Below are 22,424 nucleotides of genomic sequence, written 5' to 3'. Positions count from 1 at the left end.
AGTGACACTACACTTGATAATAGTTATACCACACTTTATGATAGTGACTCTACTTTATGATAGTTACACTGCATTTTATAATGGTTACACTGGACTTTATAATAGTGACACTACACTTTATAATAGTTACACCACACTAGATGGTTACACTGCACTGATAGTGACACTAAATGTTACGATGGTGGCACTACACTTTATGTAGTGACGTTACACTTGATTGTGACACTACCATTTTTGATAGTAACACAACAGTTTATGATGGTGACACTGAACATTATGATATTGGCATTACACTTTATGATAGTGACACTAAACATTATGGTATTGTCATTACACCTTATGATAGTGGCACTACACTTTATAATAGTTACAGCACACTTTGTTGCAATGATAGTGACACTGAACGTTATGATTGCGGCGCTACTTTTTATGTAGTGATCTTACAGTTGATGACACTACACTTTATGATAGTGACACTACTTTATGATAGTTACACTTCTTTATTATAGTTACACTGCACCTTATGATAGTGACACTACACTTTATAATAGACACACCACACTTAATGATAGTTACACTGCACCTTAAGATAGTGACACTACACTTGATAATAGTTACACCACACTTTATGATAGTGACATCACTTTATAATAGTTAAACTGAACTTTATACTAGTGACACTACACTTTATAATAGTTACACCACACTTTATGATAGTGACATCACTTTATAATAGTTAAACTGAACTTTATACTAGTGACACTACACTTTATAATAGCTACACCACACTAGATAGTTACACTGCACTGATAGTGACACTGAACGTTATGATAGTGCCACGCAGTGACGTTACACTTGATGATTTTGACTTACCGCCTATGGTAGTGACACTACACTTTATGATAGTTACACTGCACTTTATGATAGTGACACTGAACGTTATGATTGTATCACTGCACTTTGTGATAGTGGCACTACACTTAGCGTAGTGACGTTACAGGTGATAATACACTGAACTCTTAAGACATTTACATGACACTTGATGATAGTGACACTACACTTTATGATAGTTGCAGTACACTTGATGATAGTGACACTACACTTTATGATAGTCAAGGTTTATTCATAAAGCACCTTTACCAAAACAGTTCAAGCTGCCCCAAACTGTTGTACAAGTAAGGTCAAATACAATTACAAAGATCAACAAGTGACACTACAATTTATGATAATGACACTACAATTCATGATAGTGACAATATATGTGACACTGCCCTTTATGATGATAATACTACACTTTATGATAGTTACACTACTCTTTGTGATGATGACACTGCAATTTATGATAGTGACACTATAATTTATGATAATGACACTGCAATTTATCACAGTGACACTACAGTTTATGATAATGACACTACAGTTTATGATAATGACACTACAATTCATAATAACGCCACTACACTTCATGATAATGCCACCAAACTTTATGATAGTAACACTACTCTTTATAATAATGACACTGGACTTTATGATAATGACACTACACTTTATAATAATGCCACTACTTCTTTATGATAATGACACTACAATTTATAATAGTGACACAGGACTTTATAATGACACTACACCTTATAATAATGCCACTACACTTTATGATAATGACACTACACGTTATTATAGTGCCACGACAATTTATGATAGTGACACTACACTTCATAATAGTGACACTGCACTTTATAATAATGCCACTACACTTTATGATCATGACACTACACTTTATGATAGTGCCACAACAATTTATGTTAATGACACTACACTTTATGATAGTGACACTATACTTCATGATAGTGCTACTACACTTCATGATAGTGACACTAAACTCAATGTAGTGACATTACAGTTGATTATAGTGACACTACACTTTACAATAATGACACTACAATTTATGATAATGACACTACAATTTATGATAGTGACAATACACTTTATGTGACACTGCACTTTATGATTATGACACTACACTTTATGATAGTTACACTACACTTTTTAATAGTGACACTGGACTTTATGATAATGACACTACACTTTATAGTAATGCCACTACACTTTATGATAATGACACTACACTTTATTATAGGGCCACTACAATTTATGATAGTGACACTACACTTCATAATAGTGACACTGTACTTTATAATAATGCCACTGCACTTTATGATAATGACACTACACTTTATGATAGTGCCACAACCATTTATGATAATGACACTACAATTTATGATAGTCACACTATACTTCATGATAGTGCCACTACACTTTATGATAGTGACACTACACTTTATGATAGTGACACTAAACTCAATGTAGTGACATTACAGTTGATTATTGTGACACTACACTTTATGATAGTGACACTACTTCATGATAGTGCCACTACACTTTATGTTAATGACACTACACTTTATGATAGTGACACTATACTTCATGATAGTGCTACTACACTTTATGATAGTGACACTAAACTCAATGTAGTGACATTACAGTTGATTATAGTGACACTACACTTTGTAATAGTGACACTACACTTTATGATAGTTACACTACACTTTTTAATAGTGACACTGGACTTTATGATAATGAAACTACACTTTATAGTAATGCCACTACACTTTATGATAATGACACTACACTTTATTATAGGGCCACTACAATTTATGATAGTGACACTACACTTCATAATAGTGACACTGTACTTTATAATAATGCCACTGCACTTTATGATAATGACACTACACTTTATGATAGTGCCACAACCATTTATGATAATGACACTACAATTTATGATAGTCACACTATACTTCATGATAGTGCCACTACACTTTATGATAGTGACACTACACTTTATGATAGTGACACTAAACTCAATGTAGTGACATTACAGTTGATTATTGTGACACTACACTTTATGATAGTGACACTACTTCATGATAGTGCCACTACACTTTATGTTAATGACACTACACTTTATGATAGTGACACTATACTTCATGATAGTGCTACTACACTTTATGATAGTGACACTAAACTCAATGTAGTGACATTACAGTTGATTATAGTGACACTACACTTTGTAATAGTGACACTACACTTTATGATAGTTACACTACACTTTTTAATAGTGACACTGGACTTTATGACAATGACACTACACTTTATAATAATGCCACTACACGTTATGATAATGACACTACACTTTATTATAGTGCCACTACAATTTATGATAGTGACACTACACTTCATAATAGTGACACTGCACTTTATGATAATAATACTACACTTTATAATAATGCCACTACACTTTATGATAGTACCACTGCAATTTATGATAATGACACTATTCTTTATGATAATGACACTACAATTTATTATAATGACAATACACTTTATGTGACACTGCACTTTATGATTATGACACTACACTTAATGATAGTTACACTACACTTTTTAATAGTGAAACTGGAATTTATGATGACACTACACTTTATAATAATGCCACTACACTTTATGATATTGACACAACACTTTATAATAGGGCCACTACAATTTATGATAGTGACACTACACTTCATAATAGTGACACTGCACTTTATAATAATGCCACTACACTTTATGATAATGACGCTACACTTTATGATAGTGACACTATACTTCATGATAGTGACACTACACTTTATAATAGTGACACTAAACTAAATGTAGTGACATTACAGTTGATTATAGTCACACTACACTTTATAATAATGCTACTACTTTTTTATAATGACACTACAATTTATGATAATGACACTACAATTTATGATAGTGACAATACACTTTATGTGACACTGCACTTTATGATTATGACACTACACTTTATGATAGTTACACTACACTTTTTAATAGTGACACTGGACTTGATGATAATGACACTACACTTTATAATAATGCCACTACACTTTATGATAATGACACTACACTTTATTATAGGGCCACTACAATTTATGATAGTGACACTACACTTCATAATAGTGACACTGCACTTTCTAATAATGCCACTACAATTTAGGATAATGACACTACACTTTATGATAGTGACACTATACTTCATGATAGTGACACTACACTTTATGATAGTGACACTAAACTCAATGTAGTGACATTACAGTTGATTATAGTGACACTACACTTTATAATAATGCCACTACTTCTTTATAATGACACTACAATTTATGATAATGACACTACAATTTATGATAGTGACAATACACTTTATGTGACACTGCACTTTATGATTATGACACTACACTTTATGATAGTTACACTACACTTTTTAATAGTGACACTGGACTTTATGATAATGACACTACACTTTATAATAATGCCACTACACGTTATGATAATGACACTACACTTTATTATAGTGCCACTACAATTTATAATAGTGACACAGCACTTTATAATAATGCCACTACACTTTATGATAATGACACTACATTTTATGATAGTGCCACATTTATGGTAGTGACACTACACTTTATGATAGTGACACTAAACTCAATGTAGTGACATTACAGTTGATTATAGTGACACTACCCTTTATAATAGTTACACTACATTTTATGATAGTGCCACAATAATTTATGATAATGACACTACACTTTATGATAGTGACACTATACTTCATGATAGTGCCACTGCACTTTATGATAGTGACACTACACTTTATGACAGTGACACTAAACTCAATGTAGTGACATTACAGTTGATAATAGTGACACTACACTTTATAATAGTGACACTACACTTTATGATAGTGACACTACACTTTATGATAGTGACCCTACAGTGGTCTCCAATAGGTAGTAGCAGCTCATGATACAGTAACTCACAAAGGGTGAAATAATATTTACTAAAGTATTTTCATAAGTTTTCAATGCAGACATGATTTTGATGACAAATGACCACAACATGGCACAAAGACCGTGGTCACAGGTGAGAACACCTGCTTTAAAGCTTAAATCCATGCAACTGGATTCTTCGGAAACTTCTTCAGCAAACTTTTGAATATTTATAATTCTACCTCTGTATAATGCTGGCATACACCTAATGAAACCATATCTGGATCTTTCCATCCTATTTCTGCAAGCCAACTGCCATGTAGTTCTTATGTAGGCTTCTAGTGACTGTCGATGCTTGCTTTGAAAGTAACACACATGCACAATGGAGCCTGACACCAGGGTGCCAGGTATTTGCCAGCAGCCAATCTCAGCGAGACAAGCCAGCAGAGGGGCCGTGCCATGCAAACCGGAGGTTTCAGAGGTGGCGGGAGGGAATTGTGTTTCTTTGCTTCAATCAAATCACATTTTAAAATCAATCAAAAAAGAAAGAAATCGGCAAAAGGACTAAGCGGTGAGCTTTATTAGAGAGTGGGAAATAAATTAGTTCAAGAAAATATCTTGTTCCGGGCGACCAAAAAGCAGAGAGCTGGATTTGATCCAGTAATTCTGCCTAGCAACAGGCGGCAGGGCAGACCCATTTGCCTGGACGGTTCTTATAATTTATGTTGCTAATTATTCTAGCTCGTTAACGCTGTACAGCACAGGTGTCAAACTCAGACCTGGCCTGGAAGTAAAATGCGTCATTAAAGTACTTGATCTTTTATTACTAAATATAATAATTATTTCCATTTTAACAGAGAATACAACATCCATCCATCAATTTTCTACCGCTTGTCCCTTTTTGGGGTCGCGGGGGGATGCTGGAGCCTATCTCAGCTGCATTCGGGTGGAAGGCGGTGTACACCCTGGACAAGTCGCCACCTCACCACAGGGCCGTTGTAAATTGAAAGTAACTAAAATAGAATGCAAAATATATGTATATGTATTCATCCATTTTCTACCGCTTGTCCCGTTCAGGGCCACGAGGCGGGAGTGCTGAAGCCTATCTCAGCTACATTCGGGCGGGAGGCGGGGTACACCCTGGACAAGTCACCATCTCACCACAGGGCCGTTGTAAATTCAAAGTAACTAAAATAGAATGCAATATATATATATATACTGTATATATATATATATATCGGTCCATTTTCTACCACTTGTCCCTTTTTGGGGTCATGGGGGGGAGGGGGCAGGGGGGGTTGGAGCCTATCTCAGCTGCATTCGGGCGACTTGTCCAGGGTGTACCCCGCTTTCCGCCCAAAACCCCCTGCCGCTGTTTTGTACTGTTTTTGTACTTACTTTGATTATTATTTCTCAATTGTTTGTGAATGTTTACATTTATAAATAAAAGTTTAAAGAAAATTAAAATAAAAAAATAAAATACATTTAAAAAAAAAAAAAAAGCCGCCTAGCTTCACAGTGGGGATGGCGGCTGCTCACATGTTTGTGCCAATCAGTGGCCTGAAGAAGACTCATTAAAGTCGAAATGTTGCCTGTTTAAAAAAAAAAAAAAAAAAAGATAAAATATATTTTTTAAAAATCCAAGCAGGAAGTTAAAAGTTTTAAACCTTTTCCTGATAGCTTACTTTTAAAAACGTTAAAAAAAAAAATATTATTTTTCAACTGTTTGTGAATGTTGAAATTCATACATAAAGGTTTCTAAAAAAAAATTAAAAAATAAAGTAAAAAATGGCAGGTGCTCACATGTTCGTGCCAATCATTGGCCTGAAGAAAACTTATTAAAGTTGAAACGTTGCCTGTTTAAAAAAATAAATACATTTTTAAATATATATTTTTTTTAAATCCAAACAGGAAGTTAAAAGAGTTTCACGCCTTTTCCTGGTAGCTTACTTTTAAAAAGGTAAAAGATAAAAAGATATGTCTGCGTTATTATTATTATTTGCATTATGATTATTATTTCTCAACTGTTTGTGAATGTTGAAATTCATAAATAAAGGTTTTTAAAAAAATAAAATAAAAAATGGCTTACATGTTCGTGCCAATCATTGGCCTGAAGAAAACTTATTAAAGTTGAAACGTTGCCTGTTTAAAAAAATAAATACATTTTTAAATATATATTTTTTTTAAATCCAAACAGGAAGTTAAAAGAGTTTCACGCCTTTTCCTGGTAGCTTACTTTTAAAAAGGTAAAAGATAAAAAGATATGTCTGCGTTATTATTATTATTTGCATTATGATTATTATTTCTCAACTGTTTGTGAATGTTGAAATTCATAAATAAAGGTTTTTAAAAAAATAAAATAAAAAATGGCTTACATGTTCGTGCCAATCATTGGCCTGAAGAAAACTTATTAAAGTCGAAACGTTGCCTGTTTATAAAAAATAGATAATATATATTTTTTAAAAATCCAAGCAGGAAGTTAAAAGTTTTAAGCCTTTTTCCTAGTAGCTTACTTTTAAAAAGGTAAAAAAAGAAAAAGATATGTCTGCGTTATTATTATTTGCATTATGATTATTATTTCTCAACTTTTTGTGAATGTTGAAATTCATAAATAAAGGTTTTTAAAAAAATAAAATAAAAAATGACTTACATGTTCGTGCCAATCATTGGCCTGAAGAAGACTTATTAAAGTCGAAACGTTGCCTGTTCAAAAAAAATTGATAATATATATATTTTTTAAATCCAAGCAGGAAGTTAAAAGTTTTAAACCTTTTCCTGGTGGCTAACTTTTAAAACGGTAAAAAAAAAAAAAAAAAGAAGATATGTCTGCGTTATTATTTGCATTATCATTATTATTTCTCAACTTTTTGTGAATGTTGAAATTCATAAATAAAGGTTTTTAAAAAAATAAAAAAATTTAATAAAAATAAAATAAAAAATGGCATGTTCAATCATTGGCCTGAAGAAGACTTATTAAAGTCGAAACGTTGCCTGTTTGAAAAAATAAATACATTTTTAGATATATATTTTTTAAAAATCCAAGCAGGAAGTTAAAGGAGGTTCACGCCTTTTCCTGGTAGCTTACTTTTAAAAAGGTGAAAAAAAAAAAAGATACGTCTGCGTTATTATTATTATTTGCATGATGATTATTATTTCTCAACTGTGTGTGAATGTTGGAATGTATAAATAAAGGTTTAAAAAAAAAAAGATTATATATATTTTTAAAAAATCCAAGCAGGAAGTTAAAAGTTTTACGCCTTTACCTGATAGCTTACTTTTAAAAAGGTAAAAAAAAAAAAAAGATATGTCTGCGTTATTATTATTATTATTTGCAATATGATTATTATTTCTCAACTGTTTGTGAATGTTGAAATTCATAAATAAAGGTTTTTAAAAAAATAAAATACAAAATGGCTTACATGTTTGTGCCACTCATTGGCCTGAAGAAGACTTATTAAAGTCGAAACGTTGCCTGTTTATAAAAAATAGATAATATATATTTAAAAAAAATCTAAACAGGAAGTTAAAAGTTTTAAGCCTTTTTCCTGGTAGTTTACCTTAAAAAGGCAAAAAAAAAAAAAAAAAGATATGTCTGCGTTATTATTATTTGTATTATGATTATTATTTCTCAACTGTTTGTGAATGTTGAAATTCATAAATAAAGGTTTAAAAAAACAAAACAATAATAATAAAATAAAATAAAATAAAAAAGCCGCCTAGCTTCACGGTCATGATGGCGGCCGCTCACATTATGTTTGTGCCAATCATTGGCCTGAAGAAGACTCATTAAAGTCGAAACGTTGCCTGTTTGAAAAAATGTTTTTTTAAATATATATTTTTTTTAAATATTCCAAGCAGGAAGTTAAAAGAGTTTCCCCTTTTCCTGGTAGCTTACTTTTAAAAAGGTAAAAATAAATAACTAAAATAAAGATATGTCAGCGTTCACAGCCAAAGCAAACAAGACTTTTAAAAAGATAAAAAAAAAAAAAAGAAGATACATTTTGGTTCACAGCCAAAACAAACAAGACGACCTGCATAATATTTCACCTGAACTTTGCTCCTCCCTGTTGCGACACGCCAGTATCCTGAACACAACCGGAAGTGGGCCGCCATTAAAGCAGCCAGGTTGTGAAGAAGAAAGCCCATAAAAGTGAGAGAGCATCTGGAGCTTTCTTCTTGCTGCTCTCCGCCAATCAGCGCGCGGGATCCTGACAGAGGCCCCGCCCCCCCCCCCTCCTCCTCCTCCGTCTCCCCCCCTCCGAGGATCTGAGTGTCACTCCCACATCTGCAGCTTCCACGGACACGTCTTCTCCACTCATCTCCTGCAAATCACGTAAGTGTCCTCACTTTGTCCCCGCGTTACAAACAATCCCGCGCATGATTCTCATTTTTGTCAAGCATTGCGAAGTCTTTTGGAAAAGAAAACAAGTTTGCTTCTTTTTTTTTTTTTGCTGCTTCAACAGTCGATGAGCGGCTTAAAGAAGCTTACATCGTGACGTAACTCCAAAAGTGTCTCGTAAAAGTGGAATTGTGCGTGGAAATGCAAAGCAGTGGCAGCATCGATTGTGCAATGTTTTGGTTCATTATTAACACAGTTTCACTTACTAACAATGTAGTCCATTGATGCATGATGTATTATTGTTATATTATCACATACTAACATTGTAGTCCATTAATGCAGGATGTATTATTATTATATTATCACTTACTAACATTGTAGTCCATTAATGCAGAATGTATTATTATTATTATATTATCACTTACTAACATTGTAGTCCATTAATGCAGAATGTATTATTATTATATTATCACTTAGTAGCAATGTAGTCCATTAATGCAGAATGTATTATTATTATATTATCACTTACTAACATTGTAGTCCATTAATGCAGAATGTATTATTATTATATGATCACCTACTAACATTGTAGTCCGTTAATGCAGAATGTATTATTATTATATTATCACCTACTAATATTGTAGTCCGTTAATGCAGAATGTATTACTATTATATTATCACTTACTAACATTGTAGTCCATTAATGCAGAATGTATTATTATTATTATATTATCACTTACTAACATTGTAGTCCATTAATGCAGAATGTATTATTATTATTTTATCACTTACTGACATTGTAGTCCATTAATGCAGAATGTATTATTATTATATTATCACTTACTAACATTGTAGTCCATTAATGCAGAATGTATTATTATTATATTATCACTTACTAACATTGTAGTCCATTAATGCAGAATGTATTATTATTATATTATCACTTACTAACATTGTAGTCCATTAATGCAGAATGTATCATTATTTCATTATCATTTAGTAGCAATGTAGTCCATTAATGCAGAATGTATTGTTATTATATTATCATTTAGTAGCAATGTAGTCTACTAATGCAGAATGTATTATTATTATATTATCACTTACTAACATAGTAGTCCATTAATGCAGAATGTATTATTATTATATTATCACTTACTGACATTGTAGTCCATTAATGCAGAATGTATTATTATTATATTATCATTTAGTAGCAATGTAGTCCATTAATGCAGAATGTATTATTATTATATTATCAATTAGTAACATTGTAGTCTATAATGCAGGATGTATTATTATTATATCATCACCTACTGACATTGTAGTCCATTAATGCAGAATGTATTATTATTATATTATCACTTACTAACATTGTAGTCCATTAATGCAGAATGTATTATTGTTATATTATCATTTAGTAGCAATGTAGTCCATTAATGCAGAATGTATTATTATTATATTATCATTTAGTAACATTGTAGTCCATAATGCAGGATGAATTATTATTATATCATCACCTACTGACATTGTAGTCCATTAATGCAGAATGTATTATTGTTATATTATCACTTACTAACATTGTAGTCCATTAATGCATAATGTATTATTATAGTATCATTTAGTAACATTGTAGTCCATTAATGCATAATGTATTATTATTATATTATCACTTACTGACATTGTAATCCATTAATGCAGAATGTGTTATTATTATATTATCATTTAGTAACATTGTAGTCCATTAATGCAGAATGTATTATTATCATATTATGGCTTAGTAGTCCACGACTGGCCATTATTGCAGAATGTATTATCATGTAGGGACAAGCGGTAGAAAACGGATGGACACTGAGTAGCATTGTAATCCACGACTGGCCATTATTGCAGAATGTATTATTATTAGGGATGTCCGATAATGGCTTTTTTGCCGATATTCCGATATTGTCCAACTCTTAATTACCGATTCCGATATCAACTGATACCGATATATACAGTTGTGGAATGAACACATTACTATACCTAATTTTGTTGTGATGCCCCGCTGGATGCATTAAACAATGTAACAATGTTTTCCAAAATAAATCAACTCAAGTTATTTGAAGAAACATGCCAATATGGCACTAAAGAATTTATTACTTAAGTCACAAAGTGCATTATTTTTTTTTAACGTGCCTCAAAACAGCAGCTTGGAATTTGGGACATGCTCTCCCTGAGAGAGCATCTGGAGGTTGAGGTGGGGAAAGGTGTATATTGTAGCGTCCCGGAAGAGTTAGTGCTGCAAGGGATCTGGGTATTTGTTCTGTTGTGTTTATGTTGTGTTACGGTGCGGATGTTCTGCCCGAAATGTGTTTGTCATTCTTGTTTGGTGTGGGTTCACAGTGTGGCGCATATTTGTAACAGTGTTAAAGTTGTTTATACGGCCACCCTCAGTGTGACCTGCATGGCTGTTGACCAAATATGCCTTGCATTCACTTGTGTGTGTGAAAAGTCGTAGATATTATGCGATTGGGCCGGCACGCAAAGGCAGTGCCTTTAAGGTTTATTGGCGCTCTGTACTTTTCCCTACGTCCGTGTACACAGCGGCGTTTTAAAAAGTCATAAATTTTACTTTTTGAAACAGATACCGATAATTTCCGATACTACATTTTAAAGGCCTACTGAAAGCCACTACTACCGACCATTTAGTCTGATAGTTTATATATCAATGATGAAATATTAACATTGCAACACATGCCAATACGACCGGTTTAATTTACTAAATTGCAATTTTAAATTTCGCGCTGAAGTATCGTGCTAAAACATCGCGGTATGATGACGTGTGCGCGTGACGTCACGCATTGTAGAGGACATTTTGTTCCAGCACCGTTCCCAGCTACAAGTCGTCTGTTTTCATCGCATAATTCCACAGTATTATGGACATCTGTGTTGCTGAATCTTTCGCAATTTGTTCAATGAATAATGGAGACGTCAAAGAAGAAAGCTGTAGGTGGGAAGCGGTCTATTGCGGCCGCCTTCAGCAACACAAACACAGCCGGTGTTTCATTGTTTACATTCCCGAAAGATGACGGTGAAGCTTTACTATGGAACGGAGCGGGCAAGCGAACACAGTTGGATTGGACCACACACACACAAATATTATGCAGCGAAGAGGGTCCCTTGCGAAGGGCAGAGAGGGGCATTGCCACAAACCGTCGACTGGTGCTGAAGAAAGGTGCGGGGCCGACTTTCAGGTTGTACAGGTTTGACCATATAATCTCACTAAAACACTAGTAACACAATAAGCAGATATGGGATTTTCCAGAATTATCCTAGTAAATTTGTCTAATAACATCTGAATCGCTCCCACCGTATAGTCGTTCTTTCTAGTCCTTCACTCTCACTTTCCTCATCCACGAATCTTTCATCCTCACTAAAACTAATGGGGAAATCGTTGCTTTCTCGGTCCGAATCACTCTCGCTGCTTGTGGCCATGATTATAAACAATGTTCAGATGTGTGGAGCTCCTCAACCCGTGACGTCACGCGCACATCGTCTGCTACTTCCGGTGCAGGCAAGGCTTTTTTATTAGCGACCAAAAGTTGCGAAATTTATCGTCGATGTTCTCTACTAAATCCTTTCAGCAAAAATATGGCAAAATCGCGAAATGATCAAGTATGACACATAGAATGGACCTGCTATCCCTGTTTGAATAAGAACATCTAATTTCAGTAGGCCTTTAAAGCATTTATCGGCCGATAATATCAGCAGTCTGACATTATCGGACATCCCTACTTAGTAGCATTGTAGTCCATGACTGGCCATGATTGCAGAATGTATTATTATATTATCACTGAGTGGCAATGTAGTCCATCACTGCAGATTGTATTGATCAGCCAGTTCCTGCAAACCATTGAAACCTGAGCTGTGCAAAAAAAAAAAGAAAAACTGAGTAAAGACTTGCTATTAGTGCAGACCTGGGTAAAATAAGGCCACATGCGGTCCATTAAGATTTTCAATCCGGCCCGCTGGACGTTCCACATTTTTTAGACCATTAATATCAAAACTGTAGCCGCCGTTGTGATGTGCTGTTTTTAATGACCGTGAGTCTTGAACTATAGAAATTACTTCAGTGGTTGAATTCTGCGCTTTTGAGTGTTACAGGAGTTACTACGGTAATCTACGTCACCGCAGCTCAAACGAGGAACAAAGCAGATTGAGCGGGGTTTGTTTTCAGAGCAGCCAGCCCCAAACCTATGTGTCAGGAACAGATGCAGAAGCAAATTTTTACAACAAATTTCTGCATGAAAGTGGTAATATTTTAGGTGTTTATTATTACACTTGGCTGTTTGTTACATTTTTGTTGTGTTTTGCTTGATTGTAAAAGATGTCTACGGAAGAGCTGGTCTGAGGGGTAAAATATGTTCCTATCTTGTTAATATTCAGTGTTTTATTGTTTATAGTTAATATTTTAAATCCAACTTTTTGAGGAGTAAAATATGTTCCTATCTTGTTAATATTCAGTGTTTTATTGTTTATAGTTAATATATTAAATCCCACTTTCTTTGTTTTAATGTACATTTTGGGTGTCCCATTCAGTAAAATACTCCGGAAATCGTTTTTTTGAGGTGGTCTGTCATAATTTTTTTAGAATTTTATCGGACATTGTAACTTTTGTTATTAAGTGTATATATATAAATGTGTGTGTGTGTGTATACACACATACACAACTATATGTATGTATGTGTGTATATATAATGTTATAAATGTATAATATATGTATATATATTAGAGATGCGCGGATAGGCAATTATATCATCCGCAACTGCATCACCAAAGTCGTCATCCACCCGCCGTCCACCCGAACCAACATTTTATCAGAACCGTAACCGCCCGCCAACTGCCCGTTGAATTACATCAGAGGTCGGCCACCTTTACCACTCACAGAGCTATTTAAAACTGTTTCACAGAGTAAAGAAGACAATGGGAGCCGCTAACGTTCTCGTGAATATGCAACGGTGTTCATCCTGATGACAAGAATAAGGCCGTGCTGTGAAGTCATCGCCTTAGACACCTTCAACAACATGTACAAACCGATTGTTAGTCTGGCATCATGTTGTGTGCAGCTTCCGCAATCACACGTAGAAGATTGAAAGGCATACTGGGTGACACATAGTACACTGATGGTTGTGATATAAACAACTTTAACACTTACTAATATGCGCCACGCTGTGAAGCCACACCAAACAAGAATGACAAACACATTTCGGGAAAACATCCTCCCAGTAACACAACATAAACGCAACACAGCCAATACCCAGAATCTTTTGCATCCGTGACGCTTCCTGAATATATTTTACACCCCCACGCCTCCAACCCCGCCCACCTTACCGACGCACTAGCGGGGTGTATAAAATAGTCAGGCAGTGTCATGGATGCAAAGGATTCTGGGTATCTGTTGTGTTGCTTTTATGTTGTGTTACTGGGAGGATGTTCTCCCGAAATGTGTTTGTCATTCTTGTTTGGTGTGGCTGCACAGCGTGGCGCATATTACTAAGAGTGTTAAAATTGTTTATATCACAACCATTAGTGTACTCTGTGTCACCCAGTATGCCTTGCAGTCATGTGCGTGTGTCGGCGGAAGCCACACACAACATGTTGCTGGACTGTGGGGCGGTATAGCTCGGTTGGTAGAACGGCCGTGCCAGCAACTTGAGGGTTGCAGGTTCGAATCCCACTTCCGCCATCCTAGTCACTGCCATTGTGTTCTTGGGCAAGACACTTTACCCACTTGCTCCCAGTGCCACCCACACTGGTTTAAATGTAAAAAAAAAAGTTAGATATTGGGTTTCACTATGTAAAGCGCTTTGAGTCACTGGAGAAAAAGCGCTATATAAATATACTTCACTTCACTGACAAGCAGATCGTACATGTTGTAGAGGGCGACAAAGCCAATGGCTTCATAACACGCCCTAATACTTATTATCTGGGTGACTGCTGGTAGTGATTCTGGAGAATATTAGCGTCTCCTATTGTCTTCTTCGCTTTGTGACACAGGTCTTAATGGCAAAGGATATTGATCCCAGAACCATGTATATGAAATATTTCCGAATGGTTCAACCGCCACCCGCCCGAATCTAATTAAAATAAATTTTTTCGTCATGTTACCCGCCCGACCCGCGGTTTATCCGCGGATGAGACCGCAAACCGCGCAGCTCTAATATATATATATATATATATATATATATATATATACATGTATATATATATATATATATATATATATATATATCTATATATATATATATATATATATCTATATATATATATATATATATATATATGTATATATATATATATATATATATTCCTCGCACACTAATTGACTGAAAGACTTTGACGATGATGTCACTTTACCGATGGGAAAATGTATTTTTAGACAATATCATTTGCCAGAGCGGCTAGAAGACACCAACAGTAACAATAATATTTTCCGATATTACATTTTCAAGCATTTATCGGACATCTCTAATTGTAATATTTGTTTTAATTATGTACATTGTTTCAGATAGATCAGGGGTCGGGAACCTTTTTGGCTGAGAGAGCCATGAAAGCCAAATATTTCAAAATGTATTTCAGTGAGAGCCATATCATATTTTTTAACACTGAATACAACTAAATGTGTCCATTTTTAAGTAAGACCAACATTTTTTGAGTACAATAAGTCTTTTATTCTTTTTAATAACATTGTTATTCTGAAGCTAACCAATAATAAATCAAATGTCATGTCTGTTGATCATGTTTTTGTTTGGCCATGTGCTGTTCGTCCTTTGGACTCTTTAAGTTCCTGTTTTTTTCCACTCCCTTGTCTGGTTTCCTTGGTTACTCATTTTGTCCACCTGTCTCTGGTGGACAACATGCCCCCTCACCTGCTTCCCGAGCACTAATCAGAGGCAGTATTTAAGCTCGTCTTTGCCAGTCAGTCGCCCTGTGCTGACTTGTTTCATGCCTTGCCATAGTTTCGTGCTTCATGCCATGCCAAGTAAGTTTTGTTTGATTTATGTTCTTAGTCTGTTTATGCGTTAGCTTTGTTCCTTAGCCCAAGTTTAGTTAATATTTAATCATGTTTTTACCTAAATGCCATGTCCCGAGTAGTCCGTCTACCATCCTGGGGGAACGACCCCGCAGCAAGCTGCAACCCCCCCCCCATCGTGACATAAAATACTTCTTACCATTAATTCGACTTCTTGAACAGGTGCGGTAAAAAACGGATGGATGGATTTAAATAGATGAGAATGTTTTGTACTTTGCACGTTATTTTTAGCACTGTGATTACCAGCGAAATTATTCATAATTATCGCGTTAAGCAATGTCAGCTAAGATTTATCCGAGAGGCAGATGCAGTCATCAAAAGAGCCACATCTGGCTCTAGAGCCATAGGTTCCCTACCCCTGGCATAGATGTTACTAACATAGATCCTTAATTACAGGTGTCAAACTCAGCGTGTGACGAGAATTCGACTTGGGTGCGTTTGTGTATAAAATATAAAGTGGGACACGACACCGCTTTGTGACTCCGGTGGATCTACAAGTGGTTTTTACGGCATGAAGGATGAAACCCTATTTTTTTTTATCTGCTCCCTCAGAGTCATCATGGTGTCCCACAAGGAGTTTGCGGGTGCAGGCAAGCAGCCAGGCTTGCAGGTGTGGCGCATCGAGAACTTGGACCTGAAGGCCGTGCCCAAGGCCCTGCACGGCAATTTTTACACCGGCGACGCTTACTTGCTGCTCTTCACCACCGCCGCGCCCTCCTACAACATCCACATGTGGCTGGGTGAGACTCCATCCTTTCTTTGCTTAAACACCAGCAGCGTGTTCTCATCGTCTGGCTGTGCGATGAAATCTAGCGGGAAAAAACATAACAGGAAGTTGATTAGGAAACGATCAACACACCAGGCTTTTTTTTCTTTCCAACATTGCAATATCTTTTGAGTTGGGGCCACTTCCTGTTCCGTTTGCAGCCATGCATGAACAATGAAATGAATGTTCACTACTGCTTATTTACCGTAATGAATCATATTCAGTACTATATCGCCCCTAAAAAGTACCGGTCCCCCGTCGTCGTCACGTCATGACATTGCTGGTTTTACGAGCAGAGGAGCATGTTCGGCAGCAAACAATCACCGAGTACTAACAAACCCCGTTTCCATATGAGTTGGGAAATTGTGTTAGATGTAAATATAAACAGAATACAATGATTTGCAAATCCTTTTCAACCCATATTCAGTTGAATATACTACAAAGACAACATATTTGATGTTCAAACTCATAAACATTTTTTTTTTGCAAATAATCATTAACTTTAGAATTTGATGCCAGCAACATGTGACAAAGAAGTTGGAAAAGGGTGGCAATAAATACTGATAAAGTTGAGGAATGCTTATCAAACACTTATTTGGAACATCCCACAGATCTGCAGGCTGATTGGGAACAGGTGGGTGCCATGATTGGGTATAAAAACAGCTTCCCAAAAAATGCTCAGTCTTTCACAAGAAAGGATGGGGCGAGGTACACCCCTTTGTCCACAACTGCGTGAGCAAATAGTCAAACAGTTTAAGAACAATGTTTCTCAAAGTGCAATTGCAAGAAATTTTGGGATTTCAACATCTACGGTCCATAATATCATCAAAAGGTTCAGAGAATCTGGAGAAATCACTCCATCTAAGCGGCATGGCCGGAATCCGACCTTGGATCCCTCAGACGGCACTGTATTAAAAACAGACATCAATCTCTAAAGGATATCACCACATGGGCTCAGGAACACTTCAGAAAACCACTGTCACTAAATACAGTTTGTCGCCACATCTGTAAGTGCAAGTTAAAGCTCTACTATGCAAAGCAAAAGCCATTTATCAACAACATCCAGAAACGCCACCGGCTTCTCTGGGCCCGAGATCATCTAAAATGGACTGATGCAAAGTGGAAAAGTGTTCTGTGGTCTGACGAGTCCACATTTCAAATTGTTTTTGGAACTATTCGACATCGTGTCATCCGGACCAAAGGGGAAACGAACCCTCCAGACTGTTATCGACGCAAAGTTGAAAAGCCAGCATCTGTGATGGTATGGGGGTGCATTAGTGCCCAAGGCATGGGTAACTTACACATCTGTGAAGGCACCATTAATGCTGAAAGGTACATACAGGTTTTGGAACAACATATGCTGCCATCTAAGCGCCGTCTTTTTCATGGACGCCCCTGCTTATTTCAGCAAGACAATGCCAAGCCACATTCAGCACGTGTTACAACAGCGTGGCTTCGTAAAAAAAAGATTGCGGGTACTTTCCTGGCCTGCCCGCAGTTTAGAGCTGTCTCCCATGGAAAATGTGTGGCGCATTATGAAGCGTAAAATACGACAGCGGAAACCCCGGACTGTTGAACGACTGAAGCTCTACATAAAACAAGAATGGGAAAGAATTCCACTTTCAAAGCTTCAACAATTAGTTTCCTCAGTTCCCAAACGTTTATTGAGTGTTGTTAAAAGAAAAGGTGATGTAACACATTGGTGAACATGCCCTTTCCCAACTACTTTGGCACGTGTTGCAACCATGAAATTTAAGTTAATTATTATTTGCAAAAAAAAAATAACGTTTATGAGTTTTAACATCAAATATGTTGTCTTTGTAGTGCATTCAACTGAATATGGGTTGAAAAGGATTTGCAAATCATTGTATTCCGTTTATATTTACATCTAACACAATTTCCCAACTCATATGGAAACGGGGTTTGTACGAGCAGACACAGTGTGTAGACAGAAAAGGAAAAACAGACGCATTTTGGCCTAAAAACTAAAGATAAAGGTGAAGTTAGAACACTGAAACACCCTCAAGAAGAGGTGCTTTAAGACATGGCTCACTATCTCGTTCTAGCTACTAATCCTCGCCTCCATGGCGACAAATAAAGTAGGTTTCTTACAAGTACCATTATCACTGCAGGACGAGGAATAGCTAAACGTACTTCACTACACACTGTAGCTCACTGGCGTCACAATGTAAACAAACGCCATGGGTGGATTTATTGTAATGATACCAAGTACAGGAGTGTATCTAGACGTTACCACTATGATTACATCGATATATTTAGCATCACAAAATCTTTTTTCTTTAAAAAAAAAAAAAATGTCATGTTTAAAAACTCAGGAAATATGTCCCTGGACACATGAGGACTTTGAATATGACCAATGTATGATCCTGTAACTACTTGGTATCGGATCGACACCTAAATTTATGGTGTCATCCAAAACTAATGTAAAGTATCCCACTGTATTCGGGCCAACAAGTATTAAAAAAAGGGCATTTTATGCGTTATTTTTTTGCGAGTTTTTGCCATTTCCCACATAAATCTATGGTACACACTGCAAAAAACGCTGCGTAAAAAACCCAAGGAATCATAGTTTGCCGTAGGGCTGGGCAATATAGCCTTTTTTTTAATATCGCGATATTTTTTAGGCCATGTCACGATACACGATATATATCTCCATATTTTGAATGTACACTTGATGCATATAATCACAGCAGTATGATGATTCTGTGTGTCTACATTAAAACATTCTTCATACTGCATTATTATATACTCATTTTAAACTTTTATGCAGAAATGGAAATCACAACTAAGTCAACTGACCAAAAGTGTATTTATTAAACAGTTATTAAGCAGTGGCACAAACATTCATGTCATTTCCAAAACAGAAAGTGCAAGATTGTCAGAGACATTTTAAAACAAGCTATGAGTGCACTTTTGTGCATGATGTCACTAAGATGACGTATCAAAACAACACTAAATTAAAGTGCACTTTTTGTACAGAACGCCACTACAATAGTTTAAAACAAATAAAGTGCACTTTTGTGCATGATGTCACACAAGATATTTCAATAAGTGTCAGATTAAAATGAGCTGCATATTAGGAAATAAAATAGTGTATGTCCTTCGCTATGTGGTAGGTTCCTGCGGACGTTATCTCCTTCTGTTGTTGACTATTTTTTTCATAATGTGTCAATCTGTTGGTGTGGCACCGAACGGATGTGTTGACATGCGGAGTTTCAAGCACTCCTCATTCTACTACTTTTTGTAGCAACGCTTTTGCCGCATAAATGTAGCCAAACCACCGCCAGACGATGGACCCCGTGCTGTTTTTCTTGGGAATTATTTTTTCCTTCATTTGTTACCAGATTGGCACGTTCTTTCTCTTGTATTACCACTCGCACCACTCCGCTAGCATCACAGCCAATGTTACCGTGTCGCTACCTCTCTGCTCTGCGGGAGCATGTGACTTATATAAGAAGGTGCGCTTGTTTTATGTCTCTGTGAGAGGGAGAGAGTAGAAAGAGTGGAAAGAGCCTGTAGTGTAATTGTTACGACTTGGAGATGATGAGAGGACCCAGATGCCGAGAGGAAGTTTCCAAAATGACAGCTTTTATTTTGAAAGAACTTTTTTACCTCCGGTGACAAAAGTATCTCACCATAATATAAACAACGTTTGGAAAATAATTCCGAGGATAAACATGTAACTCAAAAAACACTCCAAAAAATAAGGAGGAATACTACTTTTAAGAAAAAAAACTAACAAAAATAAAATAGCAATAAGAATTAACCAAAAGCGCTCCAACAGGAAGAAGAAACTCTAATGCTCTATACCAGGGGTGTCAAACTCAAATACAGAGTGGGCCAAAATTTTAAACGGAACAAAGCCGCGGGCCAAGGTTGAATTAATTAACCTTTTAATAGGGACCCAAACAAGTTCTGCATTGAATATTGAACAAGCAAGGTTTATATTACTTTATAGTGACATGCAAAATCAAGTTTTAAATAATAATAATAATTACAAAATATCAAGGGCATAGGAAATACAATTTAAATAAAACTTAAATGCGTTTTTTCCATGTGTAGCCTTCTGAGGTATATATCAAAATGAACTTTTTTCCACAGGCGAATAATACATTTGAAAATAAAATAACAATAATGAATGAATCAAACATGCAAGCCTTGAAGTAGCAAGAGAAAGTGCATGAATAAAATGTTAATTATTGCTCAGTTTACTAGACTTATTTGCTTTAACACTGAATATGGAACAAGAAATGCTTATATAACTTAATAGTGCAAAATCAACTTTCAAAAAACAAACAAAAAAACATCAATGGTATATGAAATAAAATTAAAATTAAAAAAAATAATGCTTCTTTTGTAATTGCAGCCTTCTGAGGTAAATATCAACATCAAGTTTTTCCACAGGCTAATACATTTGGAAATAAAACAATGGGGTGGGTGGGGTTTAGTGCTAGCAGGGGGTGTATATTGTAGCGTCCCGGAAGAGTTAGTGCTGCAAGGGTTTCTGGGTATATGTTCTGTTGTGTTTATGTTGAGTTACGGTTCGGTTGTTCTCCCGAAATGTGTTTGCCATTCTTGTTTGGTGTGGGTTGACAGTTTGGCGCATATTTGTAACAGTGTTAAAGTTGTTTATACGGCCACCCTCAGTGTGACCTTTATGGCTGTTGACCAAGTATGCGATGCATTCACTTATGTGTGTTTAAGTACCGCTTATAGTATGTGGCCTGGCGGGCACACTGTTTGTATGGAGGAAAAGTGGGCGTGACAACAGGTTGTAGAGGGCGCCAAAGGCAGTGCCTTTAAGGCACGCCCCCAACATTGTTGTCCGTGTGGAAATCGGAAGAAGTTCGGGAGAATGGTTGCCCTGGGAGATTTTCGGGAGGGGCACTGAACTTTGGAAGTCTCCTAGGAAAATAGGGAGGGCTGGCAAGTATGAGTATTAGCGCTGAATTTGATATTGCCTCAAGGGCCAAATGAAATTACACGGCGGGCCAAATTCAGAGTTTGACACCCATAATATATATAAATACACTATCAATGAATAAACAAAAAATCACTCAATCAATGAGGCAATCAAACGAAATTTGGAACAACAAAAAACTCCCCAATTAGGTCGACGAAGGAAAACTAAGGACGCTCAAAGGAGGAAAAAGTAAACTCAAAATTACAGCAAAAAACAGCTTTGATCAAAAAAAAAAAAAAGGAGAACCAGGAAAACGGGAGCAAAGCACGGAGGGAATCAAGGACATGGACTTGGACGCTAGAAGGCACGATAAACAAGACGATCTGGCAAAGGACAAACGGAGAAGTGAGCCTAAATAGGACTTGAGAGTGATGGGGAACAGGTGGAAACAA

The 22,424-nt window shown here is 36.0% G+C and overlaps 1 protein-coding gene across 1 annotated transcript in view; it reads left to right on the top strand.

Moving 5' to 3' along the window:
• The first annotated feature begins 9,057 nt into the window (after nt 1-9,057).
• scinlb (scinderin like b) overlaps nt 9,058-22,424 on the top strand; it is a 62,657-nt gene continuing 49,290 nt past the window's right edge. Inside the window, 2 exon segments of the mRNA XM_061919851.1 lie at nt 9,058-9,210; nt 16,835-17,022. Of these exon segments, the coding sequence (XP_061775835.1) occupies nt 16,842-17,022 (181 nt within the window). The 5' untranslated portion in view covers nt 9,058-9,210; nt 16,835-16,841.

The sequence above is a fragment of the Nerophis ophidion genome, linkage group LG14, assembly GCF_033978795.1.
Source record: "Nerophis ophidion isolate RoL-2023_Sa linkage group LG14, RoL_Noph_v1.0, whole genome shotgun sequence".
Lineage (NCBI taxonomy): Eukaryota > Metazoa > Chordata > Actinopteri > Syngnathiformes > Syngnathidae > Nerophis > Nerophis ophidion.
The sequence above is the reverse complement of the archived record's forward strand: the minus strand, read 5'-3'. Positions and strand labels throughout refer to the sequence as shown.